The sequence below is a fragment of the Nicotiana tabacum genome, chromosome 1 (assembly GCF_000715075.1).
Source record: "Nicotiana tabacum cultivar K326 chromosome 1, ASM71507v2, whole genome shotgun sequence".
NCBI classification, from domain to species: Eukaryota; Viridiplantae; Streptophyta; class Magnoliopsida; order Solanales; family Solanaceae; genus Nicotiana; species Nicotiana tabacum.
In genome coordinates this window covers 42,006,505-42,027,037 of record NC_134080.1, presented here as the reverse complement: position 1 = coordinate 42,027,037, position 20,533 = coordinate 42,006,505, and the positions used below count along the sequence as shown (strand labels likewise).

Genomic DNA, 20,533 nt, shown 5'->3' with positions numbered 1-20,533 from the left:
CCACAACCAGAACTGATTCACCAGTATGCATCAAATCAGAACTAACATAGTACATAACCGCACAATCCGCTAACCAATAGCAAGCTCCCCAACCTTGGATCGAAGCCATAGATCACAACACACTATACTCATAACGCATATACTCCATTGTTTCCTCAATACCATAGTGAGGTTAAACTCAAATCCTTTGTAAGCTTGTGTAAACACATTTCATCTAGTACTTCAACTCTTTGGCAATCTCGCAACAGTTAAACTCACTCTCTTAAGTGAACCAAAAATTTCAAACTTTAACACTTACAATTCATTTGCACATGAGATCTTCTGTCATTCACATGAGGATCACACCACCTCAGCACACTTCACGGGAGATAATCCACCTGCTTCGCCTCAATATAACATTTTCGTATACCTTCCAGGCTTCCACCGCCATAAGCATTACTCAGTCACTTGATCTTCTTGAGTCTGTACTCATACCGCAACATGAAATTTACTTCACTCCCAACTAGGAGTCATGAAAAGATTCTTCAAATGCCCATAACTCGGGCTATAACTTGAATTAAGATAGACTTCAAGCATCTACTAATTCTTCCATCATTCAACAGACCCCTTCTCGTCGCTTCCAATTCATATGGATATGCCTCGTAGTACTAACATACTCCTCATATAGCCACAACTATCATTTCCACTAACGGGGACACTACCGAACATATAAGTTCAAAAACACTTGTTTACACAATCAACACCTCGGCGCTCCAGCCATAGGCAAAGATCCAACCTCAAGTCTTTCAGACTGGCCCACCATAAACTCACAGAGATTACACCTCGCCCCTCGATCGGGGAATCACAAGCCATCGAGGCACATCTGATATTGAGCGCTCATGCGCGCATACGAACGCGTGGAAGGAATTTCAAAAGTTTCTTTTCAATATGAATCAAGGACGCACGATAAGAATTCAAGAATGTGAAGTTTTCCTAAAGGTTCTGCAGCCTCTCGAGGATAAATACAGACGTCTCCATACCGATCCACGAGACTCTACTAAACCGGTTCATGACTCGCGAGACCAAGTAACCTAAGCTCTGATACTAACTTGTCACGAACCCAATCCCCGGTCGTGATGGCGCCCAACATGGTGCTAGGCAAGCCCGACCAATTCGTCACTCACAATCCCTTATGTAGAATTCATTACCAATTAATAGGATTTAATGCCAAATTAACATGATTATAACTCTGTAGTAATAGATAAACAAAACGGAAAATCCATAAAATATCAATATAAATCCCACCGATCTGGTGTCACGAGCTAAGAGCCTCTAATACAAGTCTGTGTAGCAACATATACATAGACTTGTCTAGAATGTGGAAAATAAATAGGATAAGGGGATAAATCGGGTCCTGCGGACGCCATGCAGCTACCTCGATGACTCCGAAATAAGCTGAACAGCAGCAGAAAGCTCAAACCATGCCTCCAGGATACCTGTATCTGCACACATGGTGAAGGGAGTAAAGTGAGTACTCCAACTCAGTGAGTAATAACAATAAATAATGACTGACAGAAAGAAAACTCGTAAAACACTACGCAGTTCTATATTAAAATAGTGAGCATATCAAAAACAACAACTGAATGAAGAAGTCAGTTAAAAATCATTTAAGCCAGTACTCATTTCATTTACTCCTCACGATAACCGAATTCATATTTGTACTGTTGCGGCATGCAGCCCGATCCATATAGTATTCTGCTGCGGTGCGCAACCCGATCCATATATATATATATATATATATATATATATATATAAACTACTGCGGCGTGCAACCCGATCCAAGAATAGTCGACTGCGCTCACTGGGGGTGTGCAGACTCCGGAGGGGCTCCTTCAGCCCAAGCGCTATACTACTGCGGCGTGCAGTCCGACCCATATAATATACTACTACGGCGTGCAGTCCGATCCATATAATATACTACTGCGGCGTGCAGTCTGATCCATATAATATACTACTGCGGCGTGCAGTCCGATCCGCATAAATATATATACTGCTGCGGCGTGCAGCCCGATCCGTAGCATATCAAATACCTTCACAATGGGGTTCTCGACCCCTCTTGGTCAATATAGACTTGGCCTCTCGGGCACACTAAGATAAGACGGGGTTCTCAACCAACACGTTACCCTAATTAGGATTTAACAATTTCTAAAGCTGGTTCATATTATGTTTATCAATTAAGAACATGACTGAGGGTATGATTTCGACAAGAAAAGTGAGGTCAACCAATACTAATGCCCCATAAGGGTTCTACAGATCGGTATAAGGCCCCAAACATGGCAACTAGCCCATAATATAATGATATTAATTAAGTCTCAGTCAAAAGTACAGTAGAGTCATCAAACGGGATGGACCAAGTCCAAATCTCCAGTAGTAACAGACCCTACGCTCATCATACAGCGTGTGTCTCATCTCAACATAGCACCACGTTGTGCGAATCCGGGGTATCAAACCTTCAGAACATCATTTATAACCATTACTCACCTCAAGCAGGCCGAAATCCTAGCTCGCTACTCCCTTGCCTCGCAAATCAACCTCCTCGAGCGTCAAATCTGATCAAAACCACAAGTAATACGTTACAATAGGCTAAGGGAATACAACCCAATCAAAAAGACTCGAAAAATATCGAAAATCATGAAGTTGGCAAAACCCGAGCCCCGGGCCCACTTCTTGAAAAATCAGAAAATTGATATCACCAGATTCCTTATCTCGCCACGAGTCTATACATATCAAATTTACCGAAATCCAAGATCAAATGCTCCCTCAAACCCCCAAATTTCTATTTTAAAAGTCAAGCCCTAATCCTTCTCTTTTTAATCAAATTTCCATGAATTTAGATGTTGAATCTACAATTAAATGACGTTTCTAGGCCATAGGACTCACCTCCAATCGATTCCCAGTCAAAACCCTCTTTAATACTCGTCAAAAGCTCCCAAGGTTACTCAACAATGGAGGAAATGGGACTTGGTTCGCGGGTGAAATGTTTATTAAAACCCTTCTGTCAGCCCAGATTTTACTCTATGCGATCGCATCCAAGCCTATGCAATCGCATAGCTCAACTTTCCCAGGCCTCCAAAATATCCTATGCGAACGCGACCCCTTAACTGCGATCGCACTGCTTCACCAATCAAACCTACGCGATCGCATACACTACTCTGTGATCGCATTGAACAAAGTACCCCTCAGAACCTCAGGTCCATTTAACACTACGCGATCGCATTACTCCTTATGCGATCGCAATGAACAATCAGAACGGTCTTCCCCAAACCTTCTATGCGATCGCAATTGCACTCCTGCGATCGTAGAGAACAAAAATGTTCTGCAACAGTCAGCTGAAATCTGCAACTTCAAAAACCAAAATTGGTCCGATTGACCATCCGAAATCACCCCGAGGCCCTCGGGACCTCAACCAAAAGTGCCAACCCATCCCAAAACATCATTCAAACTTGTTCCAATCATCAAAACACCACAAACAACACCAAAACTATCAAATTACATCGGATTCAAGCCTAAATTTCTTAAAAACTTCCGAAATAAACATTTGATCAAAAACCCGACCAAGACACCTCCGAATGATCTGAAATTTTTCACACACATCCAAAATCACCTAACGAAGCTACTGCAACTCTCGGAATTCCATTCCGACCCCCATATCAAAATCTCACCTACCAACCGGAATTCGCCAAAATACTAACTTCGCCAATTCAAGCCTAATTCTACTCCGTACCTCCAAAATCAATTCTGATCACACTCCTAAGCCACATATCAACCCCCGAAGCTAACTAAATCACCGAAAATCACATCCGAGTCCTCTAACTCAATAGTCAACATCCGGTTGACTTTTCCAAAATAAGCCTTCCTTAAAGAGACTAAGTGTCTCATTTCCTATCAAAACCAATCCGATTTAACTCTAACACACCGAATACCAATAACGAAACATGAAGAAGCATAAAATGGGGGAAACGGGGCAGTAACTCACGAGACGACGGATCGGGTCATCACAGTTTACTACGTCTTGGATCCTTCTGATTAAATGTACTTTCTTTTACTTCTTCCCGAGGTCGTTTAGATACTTCACCAATCGACTCACATTCCTTTTTATACGGATCTATATTTTCAAAGAAGTCGGCATTATCTGATTCTATAATCGTATTATTATGAATGTCGGGATTTTCTGATTTATGAACCAGAAGTCGATATGCTTTACTATTAGTCGCATATCCTATGAAAACACAATCAACAATTTTTGGTCCTATTTTTACCCTTTGGGGTTTAGGAACTTACACTTTTGCCAAACACCTCCACACTTTGAAATAATTCAAGTTGGGCTTCCTTCCTTTCCATTTTTCATATGGAATCGATTGCATTTTGCTATGGAGTACTCGATTTAGTATCCGGTTAGCCGTAAGAATGACTTCCTCCCTCAAGTTCTGTGGCAAACTAGATCTTATCAACAATGCATTCATCATCTCCTTTAATGAACGATTCTTTCTTTCCGCAGCCCCAGTGGATTAGGGCGTGTAAGGGGCCGTTGTTTGATGAATAATTCTATATTCTAAACATATTTCTTCAAAAAGAGATTCATATTCACCACCCATATGACTTCTTACCATTTTGATTTTCTTGTTAAGTTGCGTTTCAACTTCATTTTTGTATTGCTTGAATGCGTCTATTGCTTCATCTTTACTATTAAATAAGTAAATATAGCAATATCGAGTATTGTTGTCAATAAAAGTTATGAAATACTTTTTTCAACTACGAGATAGTATTGACTTCATGTCGCAAACATCTGTATGAATTAAGTCTAAAGGATTTGAATTCCTTTCAACTGACTTATAAGGATGTTTAACATACTTAGATTCCACAAATATTTGACATTTTGATTTGTCTCATTCAAAATTAGGCAATACTTCCAAATTAATCATTTTTCTCAAGATTTTATAATTGACATATCCCAAACGTATATGCCATAATTCATTTAACTCAAGTAAGTAAGAAAAAACTGAAGTTTTTTTATTCTCAATGATCATTACATTCAGTTTGAAAAGTCCCTCAATGAGGTAACCTTTTCCTACAAACATCTCATTCTTACTTATTAAAACCTTATTAGATCCAAAAATACACTTAAACTTGTTCTTAATGAGAAGTCCAACAGAGACTAAGTTCTTCCTAATCTTGGGAACATGAAGGACGTTGTTCAGAGTTGCCACATTGCCAGAAGTCATTTTCAGAAATATCTTGCCACACCCTTCAATTTTGGCCGTTGCAGAATTTCCCATAGAAAGTGTCTCTTCGGGTCCAACGGAGCATAAATAGCAAAAACTTCTCTAACAGCACAAACATGGCGAGTGGCTCCAAAATCAATCCACCACTCTTTAGAATTTTCTACCATGTTGCATTCAGAAAGCATAGCACACAAGTCATCAACATCTTCGTGCTTTTCAACCATGTTTGTTCGACCCTTCTTCTTGTCCTTCTTTGGAGCACGACAATCTGCAGAATTGTATCCAGCTTTCCCACAGTTGTAGCAATTTTCATTGAACCGCTTCTTGTTTGGGTTGCGTTTCGGTCCAGAAGCATTCTTCCTCTTTCTATTATTTTGAGGAGCATCCTCAATAATGTTTGCTCCCATTATTGTTGAGCTTCCACGACCTTTCTTTTCAGCATCTTTGTTGTCCTCTTCGATTCTCAACTGAACAATGAGATCTTCAAGCGACATCTCCTTGCATTTGTGTTTCAAGTAGTTTTTGAAGTCCTTCCACAAAGGAGACAACTTCTCAATCATCGCTGCAACTTGGAATGCTTCATTGATGACAAGTCCTTCAATGAAAATTTTATTAGTAAAAATAATATACTTTCAACATCAGTATTAATTCGACTTATACCTGCAGCAAGGAGATCGTGAATAATCACTTGCAATACCTGGACTTGGGTAATAACAGACTTGCTATTACCATTTTATAGTCTAGAAATTTAGCGGCAACAAATTTCTTTAATCCGACATCTTTGTTGATACCCAATTTTTCCCTATAATATTTTTAAAGTGCATATATAACTTCAAAACTATGCATTAGAATCAATTGATATTTTTCATAATTTTTATATTTTAAATTAATTTATTCTAGTATTTTATTTATATAAATAATTACAAAATTGCATCACAAATGGTTCTACAACATTTCGTTGATTTAATTTTACTATTTATAGCCATATTAAGTTCCAATTATTTCACAAATGGCCAGATTTACACCTTTTGGCTACAATTGCTCTGATTTTGCAATTATAGCCCACGTATACATCACTGCATGATCTTACCATAAATTGGTTCATTATATTTTTAAAATATTGAATAATTATTTTGAAGCACTTCTATGCATGAAAATTATTTTTTTCCATTGTTAATTATTTTATAAAATAATTGTTTATTTAATTACTTGGGTATTTAACAAATAGCCTTTTAATTTCTCTAATTTTTCGGACCTAAATACCAGCCCAGGTCTCTAACCCAATTCACCCCAGGCCCAAATTAAATTAAACCTGACACAAGCCCCCCTAATCCTGGCTGTTGATCTCTGAGATCAACATCCCGTATTTGTTCTTACCATTTTTAGTTCCAAACGACCCCCTCTAACCTAATTCATTTCCCACCATACTCCTCCACCCTTCGTTCCCCTTTTTCTCTCAAACGCTCTCTAGCAAAACCCTAATTTCTCCACCGTCACCAGCTTACGTTGCTATTCCATGGTGTTTCATCATCATCTCTGGCCTCTACCGGCCTCCTACTTGCTATGGTTCATCAGTTTCCTGGATCCTTGAGAAGATCTCAAGGGACCTAGGCTGTTTGGTTTGCACCTTTGATTTCTTTGCTTGTTTCAGGCCGTTTGCTCGACCTTGAGTAAGAATCTATCTTATTTTTTGTAACGAATCCATGGTTTTCTAAGCCTATGTTCTCGTCTCTGTTGTATTTTCTAAAAACCCTAATTTTTGGGTCTCCGACATATCTGAGACGAATCAAACATATTTCACATATTTTCCTTGAAAGTTTCTGGTTTTTAACTGATTTCCTGTTTTTCCTAAACTAAGGTTTACTATAAGTTTTCTTCTCAAAGGGTTTCTGATTTTTAATGCTTAATCGTTTGTTCTTATGTGTTCTTGACTTATTAGGCTAAGTCTACCTAAGCCCTAGTCGATTTATGTGAAACCCCTAATTTCTGATGCTTTGCTTCAATTCTGAGTTTTTCCATGTTACCCGTTGCATTGTTCCATTCTGTATTCTGACTTACATGATTTTCCTTAGTCAGATCATTACTTTGTGACTTTTATCCTAATTAATCTCTATTTTTGAATTATTTTTTGTCTAATTTCTCTGTGTTCCTAAAGTTTTACTTAGTCTATTCTATTTATGGGAATCGATATATTCTTTCCAGCATTGCTGTTAATCTGGTTGATTGATTTGTTGTTAAGAACATGTACGCATGAGTCCTTCCTGTTTCTATGATTATGACCTTAATTAGTTGTTCTTGCCTTATTTGATTGTTGTATATTTAATGATTACTTTACATGATTCTTCGCTTAATTAAACTGCTGATTATTTTTTTTCGAAGTTCTTTATTTGGTTTGATTTGAACTCCTTTCCTTAATTAGACCTCTGATTCTTTACTCCTTTATTTAGTCAGATTTAAACCTCTTGCCTTAATTAGTTCCTGTCATTACCGTAGGTTAATTGCCCTTAATTAAGAGGAAGATTGCGCTAAACCTCTTTGTGTGATTGATTCTATGATCCCTTAATTGCTGACTATTGATTCATTTACCTTATTTGCTCTAATCTTGAACTACTATATAAACTCTCTTATTTAACTTCTTAACACACGAAGACAAGCTCAAAGAACACACACTCATACTCAAATTCTCTTTTCTTTCTCTGTTACTTGTGATAATTACTGGTCTAACCGGTTGAAAGCCAAGTCCAAACATTGGAACTGCACCTACTTTACATTTTGTACTCTTTTCTTCAATTGGTATGTCTCTAGTTCAATTTTCAAACTCAACTTTATTTGTTCTATGTCTACTCTTGCACTAGTTCGATTGGTTATGCATTTAAGTTGTCCTTTTGTTTACTACTTTACCCTGCATATCTAAATTTTGTCTCCTTTTGCTCAAGCATGTAATCAGTATGTCCTAACTTCATTTGATGGTTTGATACTGGCTAAGCATGTTTCTGTTACTCCCTTAGATTTGTGTGATCATGATTAGTAGCTTAATCCCCTAATGAACTTAACTGCATGTCTAATCCTGTCTAAGACACCCTTGTTTTCCACATGATTTTACTACATCTTTGCTCTATGTCTTAATTGCCTATTATCATGGCTAGCCTATTAAGTCTCTGAGACTCCTAAGTGTCCTGTGCATTTGTTGTCTACATGTCTTCCCTGTACCATGTTCATGTGCCCCCTTAATTTGATTTTTATATGTTCCCAACCCCCTTCACCCTTGTGTGAGATCTGCCTATCTCTGAATCTGGGTATTCTTTGACCGATTGCTTATTTGTTGAATTTGCTCTCTTCAAAACTGATTTCAAAATGTTCTTAATATTCTTCTAAAAACTAGTTTTCATTCTTAGCATCTTCTTAAAACTGGTCTATTTTAGAAAAAAAATTTCACTCCTAAAAGTTATCCCCACACTTTTTTTCACTAAATGTTTCAACATTATGTCAAACACTCTCACCCCACTCCTAGATTATTAGGTTTTGCCCCTCTGGTATGTGTACTACTTAGGGATCCTTGAGATCTCTCTGAACTCTGGCATACCAGGGCTGGCCTTTCCACACTGCACATAACCAGTCCCTATTTTGAGAAAAGTCTTGGTGTGAGCACTACTCGGGATCCTTGAGGTCCTTAGGGAACTCTGACACACCTGGACACAAATTGGCTATGAGATTTCTAGGTATTTGAGACTACATTGAAGGCCTGGTACTCCCAAGTTTATTTTGGGCCAACTTCAGGCTCCCTATAGTTCAGTTTACATCTCATTAATGTAATTTATGCAATCCTGGTCTGTAATAATTCTTTATAAACAGATATTGGAGAAAATAGTGAAAATAGAGGGTAGCTCTATGATTCTGTGGGGTAAAACTGGGTAGAAATTATGTTTCTAGGCTTTGCTATACGGTGACTTGCTGTAGAAATCATGTTTCTAGGTTGTGTTACATGTTGACCTGCTATATAAATCATGTTTAGATCTGTGTGATGCACTAGATACCATGCTAAGGATTGATATGGTTGTTTGCATTAAATCATGCTAAATATGTGCATTAGATCTCCTGTTTTAGAGCACGCACGTTTACTGCTTTGCATACTAGAAACATGAGGTAGATCATCACTCTATTTTTGATTCTATATAATTCGTGATTACTTAGAAATCATGTCGCTAGATTATTAAAACTGCTTAATATACAACCTTCTCCATGTGCATTAGAGATCCTGTTTTTAGGACTATACGTGCATTTGCTTCATGTCACTCAAATAAAACGGGTTAAAATAGTTTCACACATAGATATCACGTCCTACTGTAAACATGCAAAAAAAAATTATTTTTGTAATGTTAATCACTTAGGTCAGCATGCCTATAGGACTAAATAACTTCAAGATGTTTAATTAGTTCCCAGATTATGACTGCATACAGACCCCACGCCTAGGCAAGCCTTGGTAATTAAGTAAATATGAAATCAGGTTCTGTTTATATGTGAAATTGCTCAGGTTTAACAGGTTTTTAAAGTCAGTAGGCAAACTGGTTAGGGTTCTGCCACTTCGCTTTAATTATCGCTGCATATTCTGTATTTGTGATGTTCATTTAGATATTATATTCTAAGGCTTTATGAATTTCTTTAAAAAAGCAGTTGTTTTGAGACGTGCTATGTATTTGATTATGTGTGGAGGCAAACATGAGCCCCCAACTGTTTCCTATTTGACAGTCCTATGTGTTCTTTGTTGTCGCTTAGATTTTACCTTTTAAATACCTTAGAAGTGTCTAGAACTGCCTAAGTATAGAGGTCTTAAACGCCTTCGGTAACACAAGGAAGTGACGGATAAAGCACGCTTAGAGTTCGTTAATTAAAGTCGCCTATATAACCACTAAGGGGAGGGTAATGGGTAGTAAAAGGATATGATGACCTGCACGCTAATGTCACGTGTAGCCCCTCTAGTTGAGGAGGATTACCGGGTATTATACACATTGATCCTATAGACTAATCAACTTAGGAATTCCCTTTCTCAATTCACATATGTGTGCTTAGATCGCCTAAACTTCTTTTATTTACATGTTTAAACTGTCTAAACTTCTTTTACTTACATATGTGCGCTTGGACCATCTAAGCTTCTTTAATTATATATGTGTGCTTAGACTATATAAACTTCCCTTGTTTGCAAATATGTGCTGAGACCACTTACTTGTTAAATGACTAATTCACATAACTAAGTTCGGCCAGGACCCACCATTGTGGACCGCGAGGGGTGTCTAACACCTTCCCCTCAAGGTTATTTCGATCCCTTACCCTAATCTTTGGTAATACAAACTAGTTACATGAGTTAATTGCTCTAGGTTCCCTAACGCACCTTAATATGTTATGTGGTAATTCTTCAAATACCCAATTCCCAAAAGGAAACGAGTTGTTCCCAATGAATGTCGAAACCCGGACTCCTGCGAGGAAAAAGGGGGCGCGACAATTTTCAGTTTTGTATTTTCTTTCAAGCGCAATCCATAGTTCTTTTGACGTCTCCCCATTACTATAGACGTTATACAGATCTTCCTCCAGTCCGCTAAGAATGTAATTCTTGCATAGAAAATTAGAATGCTTCCACGCCTCAGTCACGAGAAAGGATTCACTGTCTGGAGTTTCGTCGGGCAGAACAGGAACATCTTCCTTAATGAACTTCTGTAGACTTAAAGTTGTCAAGTAGAAGAACATCTTCTGCTACCACCGCTTGAAGTCAATCAAGAAAAAAAATTCGAATTTTTCTGCTGGTGCCAATGCCGGTGTTGTTCGGCTTGTTGATGCATTGACAGTCACCATAGGAACAGTCTAGTCCCCGTTGTCATTCATCATTTCTATAAAGAAAATGACACAAACAAATGTTAAAATCATGTAGATTTTAATATTCAATGGAGTAGAAAATCGCCACAAAGGCTTTAATCTCCAAAACGGGAGTAGAAAACCACAAAAGTTTTAGTCTCCAGAACAGTGAGTATAACACAAATATTGAAAATAATTAAGTTCCTTAAGCTTGTTAGTAAACTGTATTTGTAAAATAATTCTGGAGAAGATAAATAACGTATAAAATAATAAAATTTAATCTGAGCCTACTGAATTCACAGTGTTTTCTTAAGGAACTTAATCCTCTCCTAGTACCCGAGATTGTAAATTATTTCCTCCTAGGATAGAACGAATTACACACTGATGTAGCGGTACTTCAAACCTCAGTATTTCAGCGAACACAATGATCGGTAGTAAATTACACTTACTGTTGCTTTCTTTGTAGTTAAAACAATGCAGAAGAAAGGAGGAGAATTCAGAATTTCGTATGGAAAATATGCGAGAATGGACTGTTATTTATAACCCCAACATGTTGAGTTCAAACGAAGAGGCGCAACTCTTCAGAGGTCAGTTACGTAAAATGGCCATAACGTAAATGGCCATTTATGCAAATTAAAATGGGCAGAGGATACTTTGTTTTTCGTTGCAAAAAATGGACGGGCAGAGGAAACTTTATTTTCCGTTACAAAAAACGGATAATTTGGATTTAATATTAGTTTTTCATTACAAAAATGGATATTTAATAATATTACATTAATATTTACTATTAATAAATAAATTTGACCCAAAAATTAATCAACCAAATCCGAAGCTGAGCGAGCGACGACGACGGTACGATTCTTGCCTTTTTCTTAACTCTTTAAGAGCTAGAATAAGAGCAATTGTATATATACCCATCAAAAGTCTTTTCCTCCTCCAATATGGGACAATGTTCCTTTACCAAGGAGGGAAACTCAAATATTTTATTTTCCCTCCATTTCCCATTCACGCCTTTAAGCTAAAATAATCTTAAAAATCTAACATGGACATCCAAGGCGTTCTTTTACATTGTATCATCCTTCATTCAAAAAGGATTTTTTTGTGCCCTCACATGGAAGGCAAATGGACAAATATATAAACATTTTGTGGTGCAACCGTCCATGCATGAATAGAAATTTATCTAACAAAGAAAAAAAATTTCGTCAGAGAATAGGTTATTTACACCAAAATCGCCTAAAACAAATGAAAAAGTAAATTGCATATATCAACCAAAGTGACATTATAAAAAGATGCTCACATCAAGGAAAATCGAAAAGAAAAAATAAAAAGCAATGAAGCTATATAGTTGAAATTAATCCATAATGATTTATGCAAGCAGTGCAAATATTCAGTCTCAATGTTTTAAATGTTAGAACCAAAACTTTAAAGGTGAGGACTTTAATCTTTTACCCAAGACCTATCATGTCATATCATCAAGAACAAATACTAGATGCGGAAGCACACCTAAATCCATGAATGCCACAAAGATCGCTGGATCTTTCGGTCTACAGTCTTCCAAATCAAGACGTAAGCCGTTTTGCTCTTTCCAGCGATGGGATATTAGAAAGAAAATCCTACGTATGGTTTGGGGACCATAACCCATTTAGTATATGCACGTGTATATGTATTTCTAATTTAGCCCATTATTAAACTAGAAATAACATCCGGGTATCTACACATAAGACCTCATACTTTATAAGGTATCCGTTTGGCCCATTTAACTTTAAACCTTAGTAGATCACTTTAATTTAGGCCAACCTTATAGTGATAGTAACTAACACACAATTATTCTTAATATAATATATGTGCAAGTCCATAAATTCTAACAATCTTCCACTTGGACTACACATATATACGTATATATAACTTTATAATTGTATATTACGTTATGAGCTTAAAATATTTTCTATCACAATCTGTAATACCTCAAAACAATCTCATCCATCAATCATGCTAATATTAGACTAAAGCGGCTTTTGTTACATTTATCGCAACTAAACTTTCCTTGATCACAAATACCAGCATAACCAAATGACATAGATCAAGTATGGATGTGTAGCATGAAAATTACATGCAACGTGATCTAAGCATGCCTATTTTCAACCGGTCCAACTAAAAGACAAGTCAAAGTGGAAAATAAACTGAATAGTTTATTTCTGCAGAAATATCCTCAAAACATCCATAAAACTGAAACCATAAACTGAAAACTAAAAGTGTCTATAATAAAAGAGCATTTAAAAGGTTACAAACTCCCACTAAAATTGAATATCCTCAAATGACATGACACCCATATGAGTAGTATGCTCATGAAAGACCTTGGGGAGTAGTCCCTAAGTAAGCGGATCTACAATCATGGAATTTGTTCCAATATGCTCTATAGACACCAGGCCACTCTGAGCTCTTTCTTTAACAACCAGGAGCTTAATGTCAATGTGCTTTGACTTTGTGGAACTCCTGTTGTTATTGAAATACATGACTGCTGACTTATTGTCAAATAACTTAAGTGGTCTTTCAATACCATCAACAATGTGCAACCCAATAATAAAATTTCGTAGCCATATCCCATTATTAGATGCCTCATAACATGCTACAAACTCAGCTGCCATGGTGGAAAGAGCAACAAGTGTTTGTTTAACACTCCTCGAGGAGATAGCTCCTTCATCAAGTAAATAGATGCATCCCGGAGTAGATTTCATGCTATCTTGGAATCCAACAAAGTCAGCGTATGAATATTTAATGATTTCTAACTTATCTGACTTTCTATATGTGAGCGTGTGATCCTTTGTTCTCTGTAGATACCGCATGACTCATTTGGCTGCTTTCCAATGATCAAGTCCCGGATTGCTCAAATATTTGCCCAACATCCCAACAATATACACAATAGCTGGACGTTTACAAACCTGAGTATACATCAGACTCCATATTGCTGAAGCATAGGGAATCATCTGCATTTCCTTAGTCTCAAAATCATTCTTGGGGCATTATTTGAGACTAAACTTGTCTCCTTTAGCAACAGGGGTATCACTTGGTTTATAGTCTTGCCTGCCCAATCTCTTTAGTACCTTTTCAATATAAGCATTTTGTGATAACCAAAGAATACCTCGAGAGCGATCTTGATGTATCTGAATCCCTAATACAAAACTTACATCACCAAGATCTTTTGTCTCAAAATGCTTTGTCAAATATTTCTTAGTTTCATTCAATAAGCCTATATCATTTGTGGCAAGCAATATGTCATCGACATATAAAACCAATAAAATATGCTTACTCCAACTAAACATATGGCATACACAGTCATCAACAGATTCATCTCAAAACCAAATAAGACAACAACTTGATGAAATTTGTAATTCCATTGACGAGACGTTTGCTTAAGCCCATAGATGGATTTCTTTAATTTGTAAACCATTGACTTTGTATCAACGGATAAAAAGATTTCTGGTTGCACCATATAAATTGTCTCATCAATATCACCATTGAGAAACACTATCTTGACATCCATATGATGTAGCTCAAGATCAAAATATACAACTAATGTCATTATAGTCCTGAAAGAGTCTTTCGATGAAATTGGAGAGAAAGTCTCTTTATAATCGATGCCTTCTTTTTGGGTGAAGCCTTTAGCAACAAGACGTGCCTTATACATCTCCACATTACCCATCGAATCCCTCTTGGTTTTAAATATTCATTTACAACCAATAGGCTTCGCACCTTCAGGCAATTGGACAAGGTCGCATACATCATTGTCTTTTATGGACTTCATCTCTTCATTTATGGCATCAGTAAACTTTTAAGAGTTAGAAATTTCCATGGCTTGGAGGAAATTGATTAGATCATCTTCCATCATTCCAAGGTCAACTTCATGTTCTTGGAAAAATACAATGTAATCATCTAGAATTGCATTTCTCTTATCTCTAGTGGATCTTCTTAATGTCATTGGTTCTCGAGGTTGTATAGTTTGTTCTTCTGGAACAACTTCTTGAACAGGAGGATGAATGACATTGTCTTGATCCTAATTTGGTTCTTGAACAATGTCAGATATGAAAAGTTGTTCCAAAGCATTATCAATAGCAACTAGAGGAATGTCAATGTGTTCCTCTTCAAAGACAAAATCCTTAGATCTCCCCCTCCCCCCCCAAACTCAACATCCTCAAAGAACCTTACATTATTCGTCTCAAAAATAGCCTTAGTAGTGGGATCATAAAACTTGTAACCCCTAGATCTTTTAGAGTATCCAATGAAATAGAAATTTATAGTCCTAGAGTTCAGTTTCTTTTTATTTTTCCTATAAGGCCTTACATCAGTTGGACATCCCAAAATATGCAAAATGCTTTGAACTAGACGTCTTGCTTGTCCAAAGCTTATAAGGGGTCTTAATAGTTGCTTTAGTCGGAACTCTATTGAGTATATATATTGCGGTCTTTAATGCTTCTCCCCAGAGTGATTCAGGCAAGGTACAATGACTAATCATACTTCTTACCATATCCTTAAGCATTCTGTTTCGTCTTTCAGCAACATCATTCACAGTGGGAGAACCCGACATGGTGTACTGTGGGACAATACCACATTCCTCTAGGAATTTTGCATATGGCCCTAGACTTTGTTCACTTGATACGTCAAATCTGCCGTAGTATTCACCCTCACAGTCAGATCTAACACTTTTAATCCTTTTGCTAAGTTGGTTCTGTTGATACCCAATTTTTCCCTCATGTATTTCAAAATGCATATATACTTTCAAAAAATAGTGCATGAGCATCAACCAGTATTTTTTCATAATTTTTTCTGTAATTTTTAAAGGGATTTTAATTAATTTATTCTAGCATTTTATTCTAGCTGTTGGAGACAAGTTAGGCGCACGCGCACAAGAAAAGGAGAGCATCCTAGGCGAGTGTCAACAAAAGGGCGGCGGGAAGCTGAACGTGAGCGTGCAACAACATCGAGTACATCAAATCAATCACAGGTTCTGTTCTCGGGAGTTGGTATATCCCGTTTTATTGTTTCCCTCTTGGTGTTAGTTAAATTGATGTTATTTTAGTTTGCACTAGTTTAATCATACAACTAGTGTGCTAGTGGTGTGCTAACGAGTCTTCTTTAGCTTGTCGTGAGTATAGTGGATGTAGTCCGGGATGATAGAGTAAGGGCATGTCCTCGGGTGGGTCAAAATGTGGGGCGAGGGGTCGGGCAAGGTCCAGAGGGTGGGACGGGTGGCGGGGGAGGTAGGGCCAAGGGAGCCTATAAGTTGAGAATCGGGTCATGGAACATAGGTTCATTAACGAGTAAGTCTACAGAGTTGGCTAAGATCCTCCAAAAAAGAAAAATTAATATAGTGTGTGTTCAGGAGACTAGGTGGGTTGGATCGAGGGCTAAGGACGCGAATGGGTATAAGTTGTGGTACTCTAGAGTCCAAAGGGGTAAGAATGGAGTGGGTATCTTAGTAGATAGGCATCTTAGAGAGTCTGTGGTAGAGGTTAGGCGGGTGAATGATAGATTAATGACTATTAAGTTGGTGGTTGGTGAGTGTACTTTAAATGTCGTTAGCGCATACGCGCCGCAAGCAGGGTTGGATGAGGAGAAAAAAGGCATTTTTGGGAAGGGTTGGATGAGATTGTGCGTTAACATTTCGCCCACCGAGAGGTTATTCATAGATGGAGATTTCAATGGTCATATTGGGTCAGCTGCAGTGGATATACTGAGGTGCATGGCGGCTTCGGTTTCGGGGAAAGGAACGGAGGGGGCACTTTACTGTTGGACTTCGCCAAGGCATTTGAGCTAGTGATTGCGAACTCAAGTTTTCCGAAATGGGAGGAGCACTTAGTTACTTTTCAAAGTTTGGTGGTGAAGACCCATATTGACTATTTCCTCCTCAAGAGAGGGGATGAAAGGTTGTGCGAGGATTGCAAGGTTATCCCAGGTGAGACCCTCGCAACATAGCATAGGCTTTTGGTGATGGATGTTGGCATTATGATAAGGAGGAAGAAGAGGTTAGTACGAGGTCGCCCGAGGATCAGGTGGGGTGCCTTGACAAAGGATAAATCCCAGAAGTTGGAAGGAAGGTTATCAGCTATGGGAGCTTGGAGGAGTGATAGGGACGCAAACATTGTGTGGTCGACGACAACGGACTGCATAAGGAAGGCGGCGAGAGAGGTGTTAGGGGTATCTTCGGGTTGCTCCGGTGGCCACAAAGGAGACTGGTGATGGAATGAAGTTGTCCAAGGTAAAAGCGAAGAAAGTAGCGTACATACAGTTAGTAGGGCACACTAGCGGGGAGGAAAAGGATGATGAACAAAGAGAGGTATAAGGTAGCTAGGAAGGAGGTGAAGTTGGCAGTCACAGAGGCAAAGACAGCGGCTTTTGCTCATCTGTATGAGGAACTTGGGGACAAAGGCAGAGAGAAGAAGTTATTCCGACTAGCTAAGGTGAGAGAGAGAAGGGCTAGGGATCTGGACCAAGTGAGGTACATCAAAGACGAAGACGGTAGAGTTTTGATGGGAGATGACCAGATTAAAAGGAGGTGGCAGACCTACTTTCATAAACTTTTAAATGAAGAAGTGGATCAGGATATTGTGCTAGGTGAATTGGGAAATGCCGACAATCTCCATGACTTTAGTTATTGTAGGCACATTGAGGTCGAGGAGGTAATGGAGGCAATGCGTAAGATGAGCATGGGCAGAGCTACCGGGCCAGATGAAATTCCGGTTAAACTTTGGAAGTGTGTGGGTAGAGCAGGTTTGGAATGGTTAACTGGGTTATTTAATGTTATATCAAAGACAAAGAGAATGCCAGATGAGTGGAGGTGGAGTACAATGGTCCCGTTGTACAAGAACAAAGGTGATATCCAGAGTTGTAATAATTATAGGGGTATCAAATTACTGAGTCATACCATGAAAGTTTGGGAGAAAGTGGTATAAATGAGAGTGCGAAGGACGGTGTCTACTTCAGACAACCAGTTCGGGTTCATGCTGGGGCGTTCTACCACAGAAGCTATCCACCTTATTAGGAGAATGGTGGAACAGTATAGGGATAGGAAGAAAGATCTCCACATGGTGTTTATTGATCTGGAGAAAGTGTACGACAAGGTTCTTAGGGAGATTCTATGGAGTTGCTTGGAGGCAAAAAGGGTGTCGATTGCCTACATTAAGGTGATTAAAGACATATATGATGGAGCTAAGACTAGGGTTAGGACAGTAGGAGGCGATTCTGAGCATTTTCTGGTTGTTATGGGGTTGCACCAAGGGTCTGCGCTCAGCCCGTTCCTATTTGCTCTGGTGATGGATGCATTGACTCATCATATTCAAGGGGAGGTGCTATGATGTATGCTATTTGTTGATGACATAGTTTTGATTGATGAGACGCGAGGCGACGTCAACGAGAGACTGGAGATTTGGAGACAGGACCTTGAGTCTAAGGGTTTCAAGTTGATCAGGACTAAGATGGAATACCTAGAGTGCAAGTTTAGCGTCGAGCAGACGGAAGCGGGGGTGGACGTTAGGCTTGACTCCCAAGTCATTCCCAAGAGGAGTAGTTTCAAGTACTTTGGGTCGGTTATTCAGGGGATTGGGGAGATCGACGAGGATGTCACACACCGTATAGGGGTGGGATCGATGAAGTGGAGGTTAGCGTCGGGAGTCCTGTATGACAAGAAAGTGCCACCAATACTAAAAGGTAAGTTTTATAAAGCAGTGTTTAGGCCTGCCATGTTGTACGGGACCGAGTGTTGACCGGTTGAGAACTCACATATCCAGAAGATGACAGTAGTAGAGATGAGGATGTTGAGATGGATGTGCGGACATACTAAGATAGATAAGATTAGAAATTAAGTTATTCGGGAGAAGGTAGGTGTAGCCCCCGTGGAGGACAAGATGATGGAAGCAAGACTCAGATGGTTTGGGCACATTCAGAGGAGGAGCACTGATGCTCCGGTGAGGAGATGTGAGCGACTAGCTGTGGTGGGCACGAGGAGAGATATAGGATGGCCCAAGAAGTATTGGGGAGAGGTGATTAGGCGGTACATGGCACGACTTAGGATTACTGAGGACATGGCCCTTGACAGGGAATTGTGGAGGTCGAGCATTAAGATTGTAGGTTAGGAGGTAGTTGTGAATATTTCTTTGGCGCATCAGAGTGAGACTTGCCAGTTAGGATTTAATCTAAGGATGTTGGTAGTTTCTACTGATGTCGGTCTTTACCTACTGGTTATTGTTGTACTTTCCATCTATTTCATGTTTTTTATATTGTTGTTATTTTATTATAATTCTATTGATAATACTAATATATCATCTTTTGTCGTCTTCTTGAGCTGAGGGTCTCCTAGAAACAGCCTCTCTATCCCTCAGGGTAGAGGTAAGGTCTGCATACATACTACCCTCCCCAAACCCCACTAGTGGGACTACACTGGGTCGTTGTTGTTGTTGTATTTTATTATCCAAATAATTACTAATTGCATCACAAACGGTTTTATGATAATTTTATTACTTAATTTTATCATTTTTATTTATACTAAGCTTTGATTATTTCATGAATAGCCATATATGCATGTTAGAATTATAAATGCAATAACTTTGCAATAATAGCCCATGTGTGCATAATTACCTTATTTCACAAGAAAAATAACCTTTTGTATTTTTATAATATTAAGTATTTTTTATTATTTTTATACACCAATAGCATTTTTTATCATTTATTAGCTATATTATAAATTATTTTTATCAAATAATTGGGTATTTAACAAATGGTCTCTTTTAATTTAATCTCATTTTCGTACCTGGGCTAAGTTTTACCCTTAGCCCAATTAAAATACCCACAGCCCTTTCCTATCTGACCCACCCAAAAAACAGATCAAATCCTGGCCGTTGATCTTAGAGATCAACGGTCCAGGATGTTGTTATCATTTTTAATTCCCCAAACACCCTAACCCTAATCATTTTCCTTCTTTTCGACGCTCTCAAATCCATTCCCTCCTCTATTCTATCTCAAACTCTCCCCTAACCCTAGCAACCATCACTAGAAACCTTCAATCTATGGGGTTTTCCCGTGATTTTAGGCCCCAGCTGGCCTCTTATCTTCACTAGTTGTTCGATTTTGTTGTTATCTAAAGGAATCTCGAAGAGATTCAGCTCAGACTTGGCTTCAAACTCTTCATTTTCTTGATGAACCTGTCTTTTGTTCATTGCTATGTTTATGAGTATTGTTATCTTTACGTTTATGGCTTGAAACTCCGGTTCTTAACTGGATTTTTCTTACCTCGTTCCATTCTTCAAAATTCTAATCTCTTTCTACTCGAGCCTGTTCAGATCTTTGTAGATCTGAGATGATTTTGAGGTTATCTAATATTTCTCTTCGAAAATCTTCTATTTTTCTTACTATTAACCGATTTTATTGTTTCTCTAAAA

General features: G+C 38.4%; 1 protein-coding gene across 1 annotated transcript; it reads right to left on the bottom strand.

The window, feature by feature from the left end:
- Window positions 1-13,474: 13,474 nt before the first annotated feature.
- LOC142162634 (secreted RxLR effector protein 161-like) lies at window positions 13,475-13,948 on the bottom strand. Its single transcript, XM_075218952.1, has one exon. It carries the CDS (start codon window positions 13,946-13,948, stop codon window positions 13,475-13,477), a length of 474 nt encoding a protein of 157 aa, XP_075075053.1.
- Window positions 13,949-20,533: the final 6,585 nt, after the last annotated feature.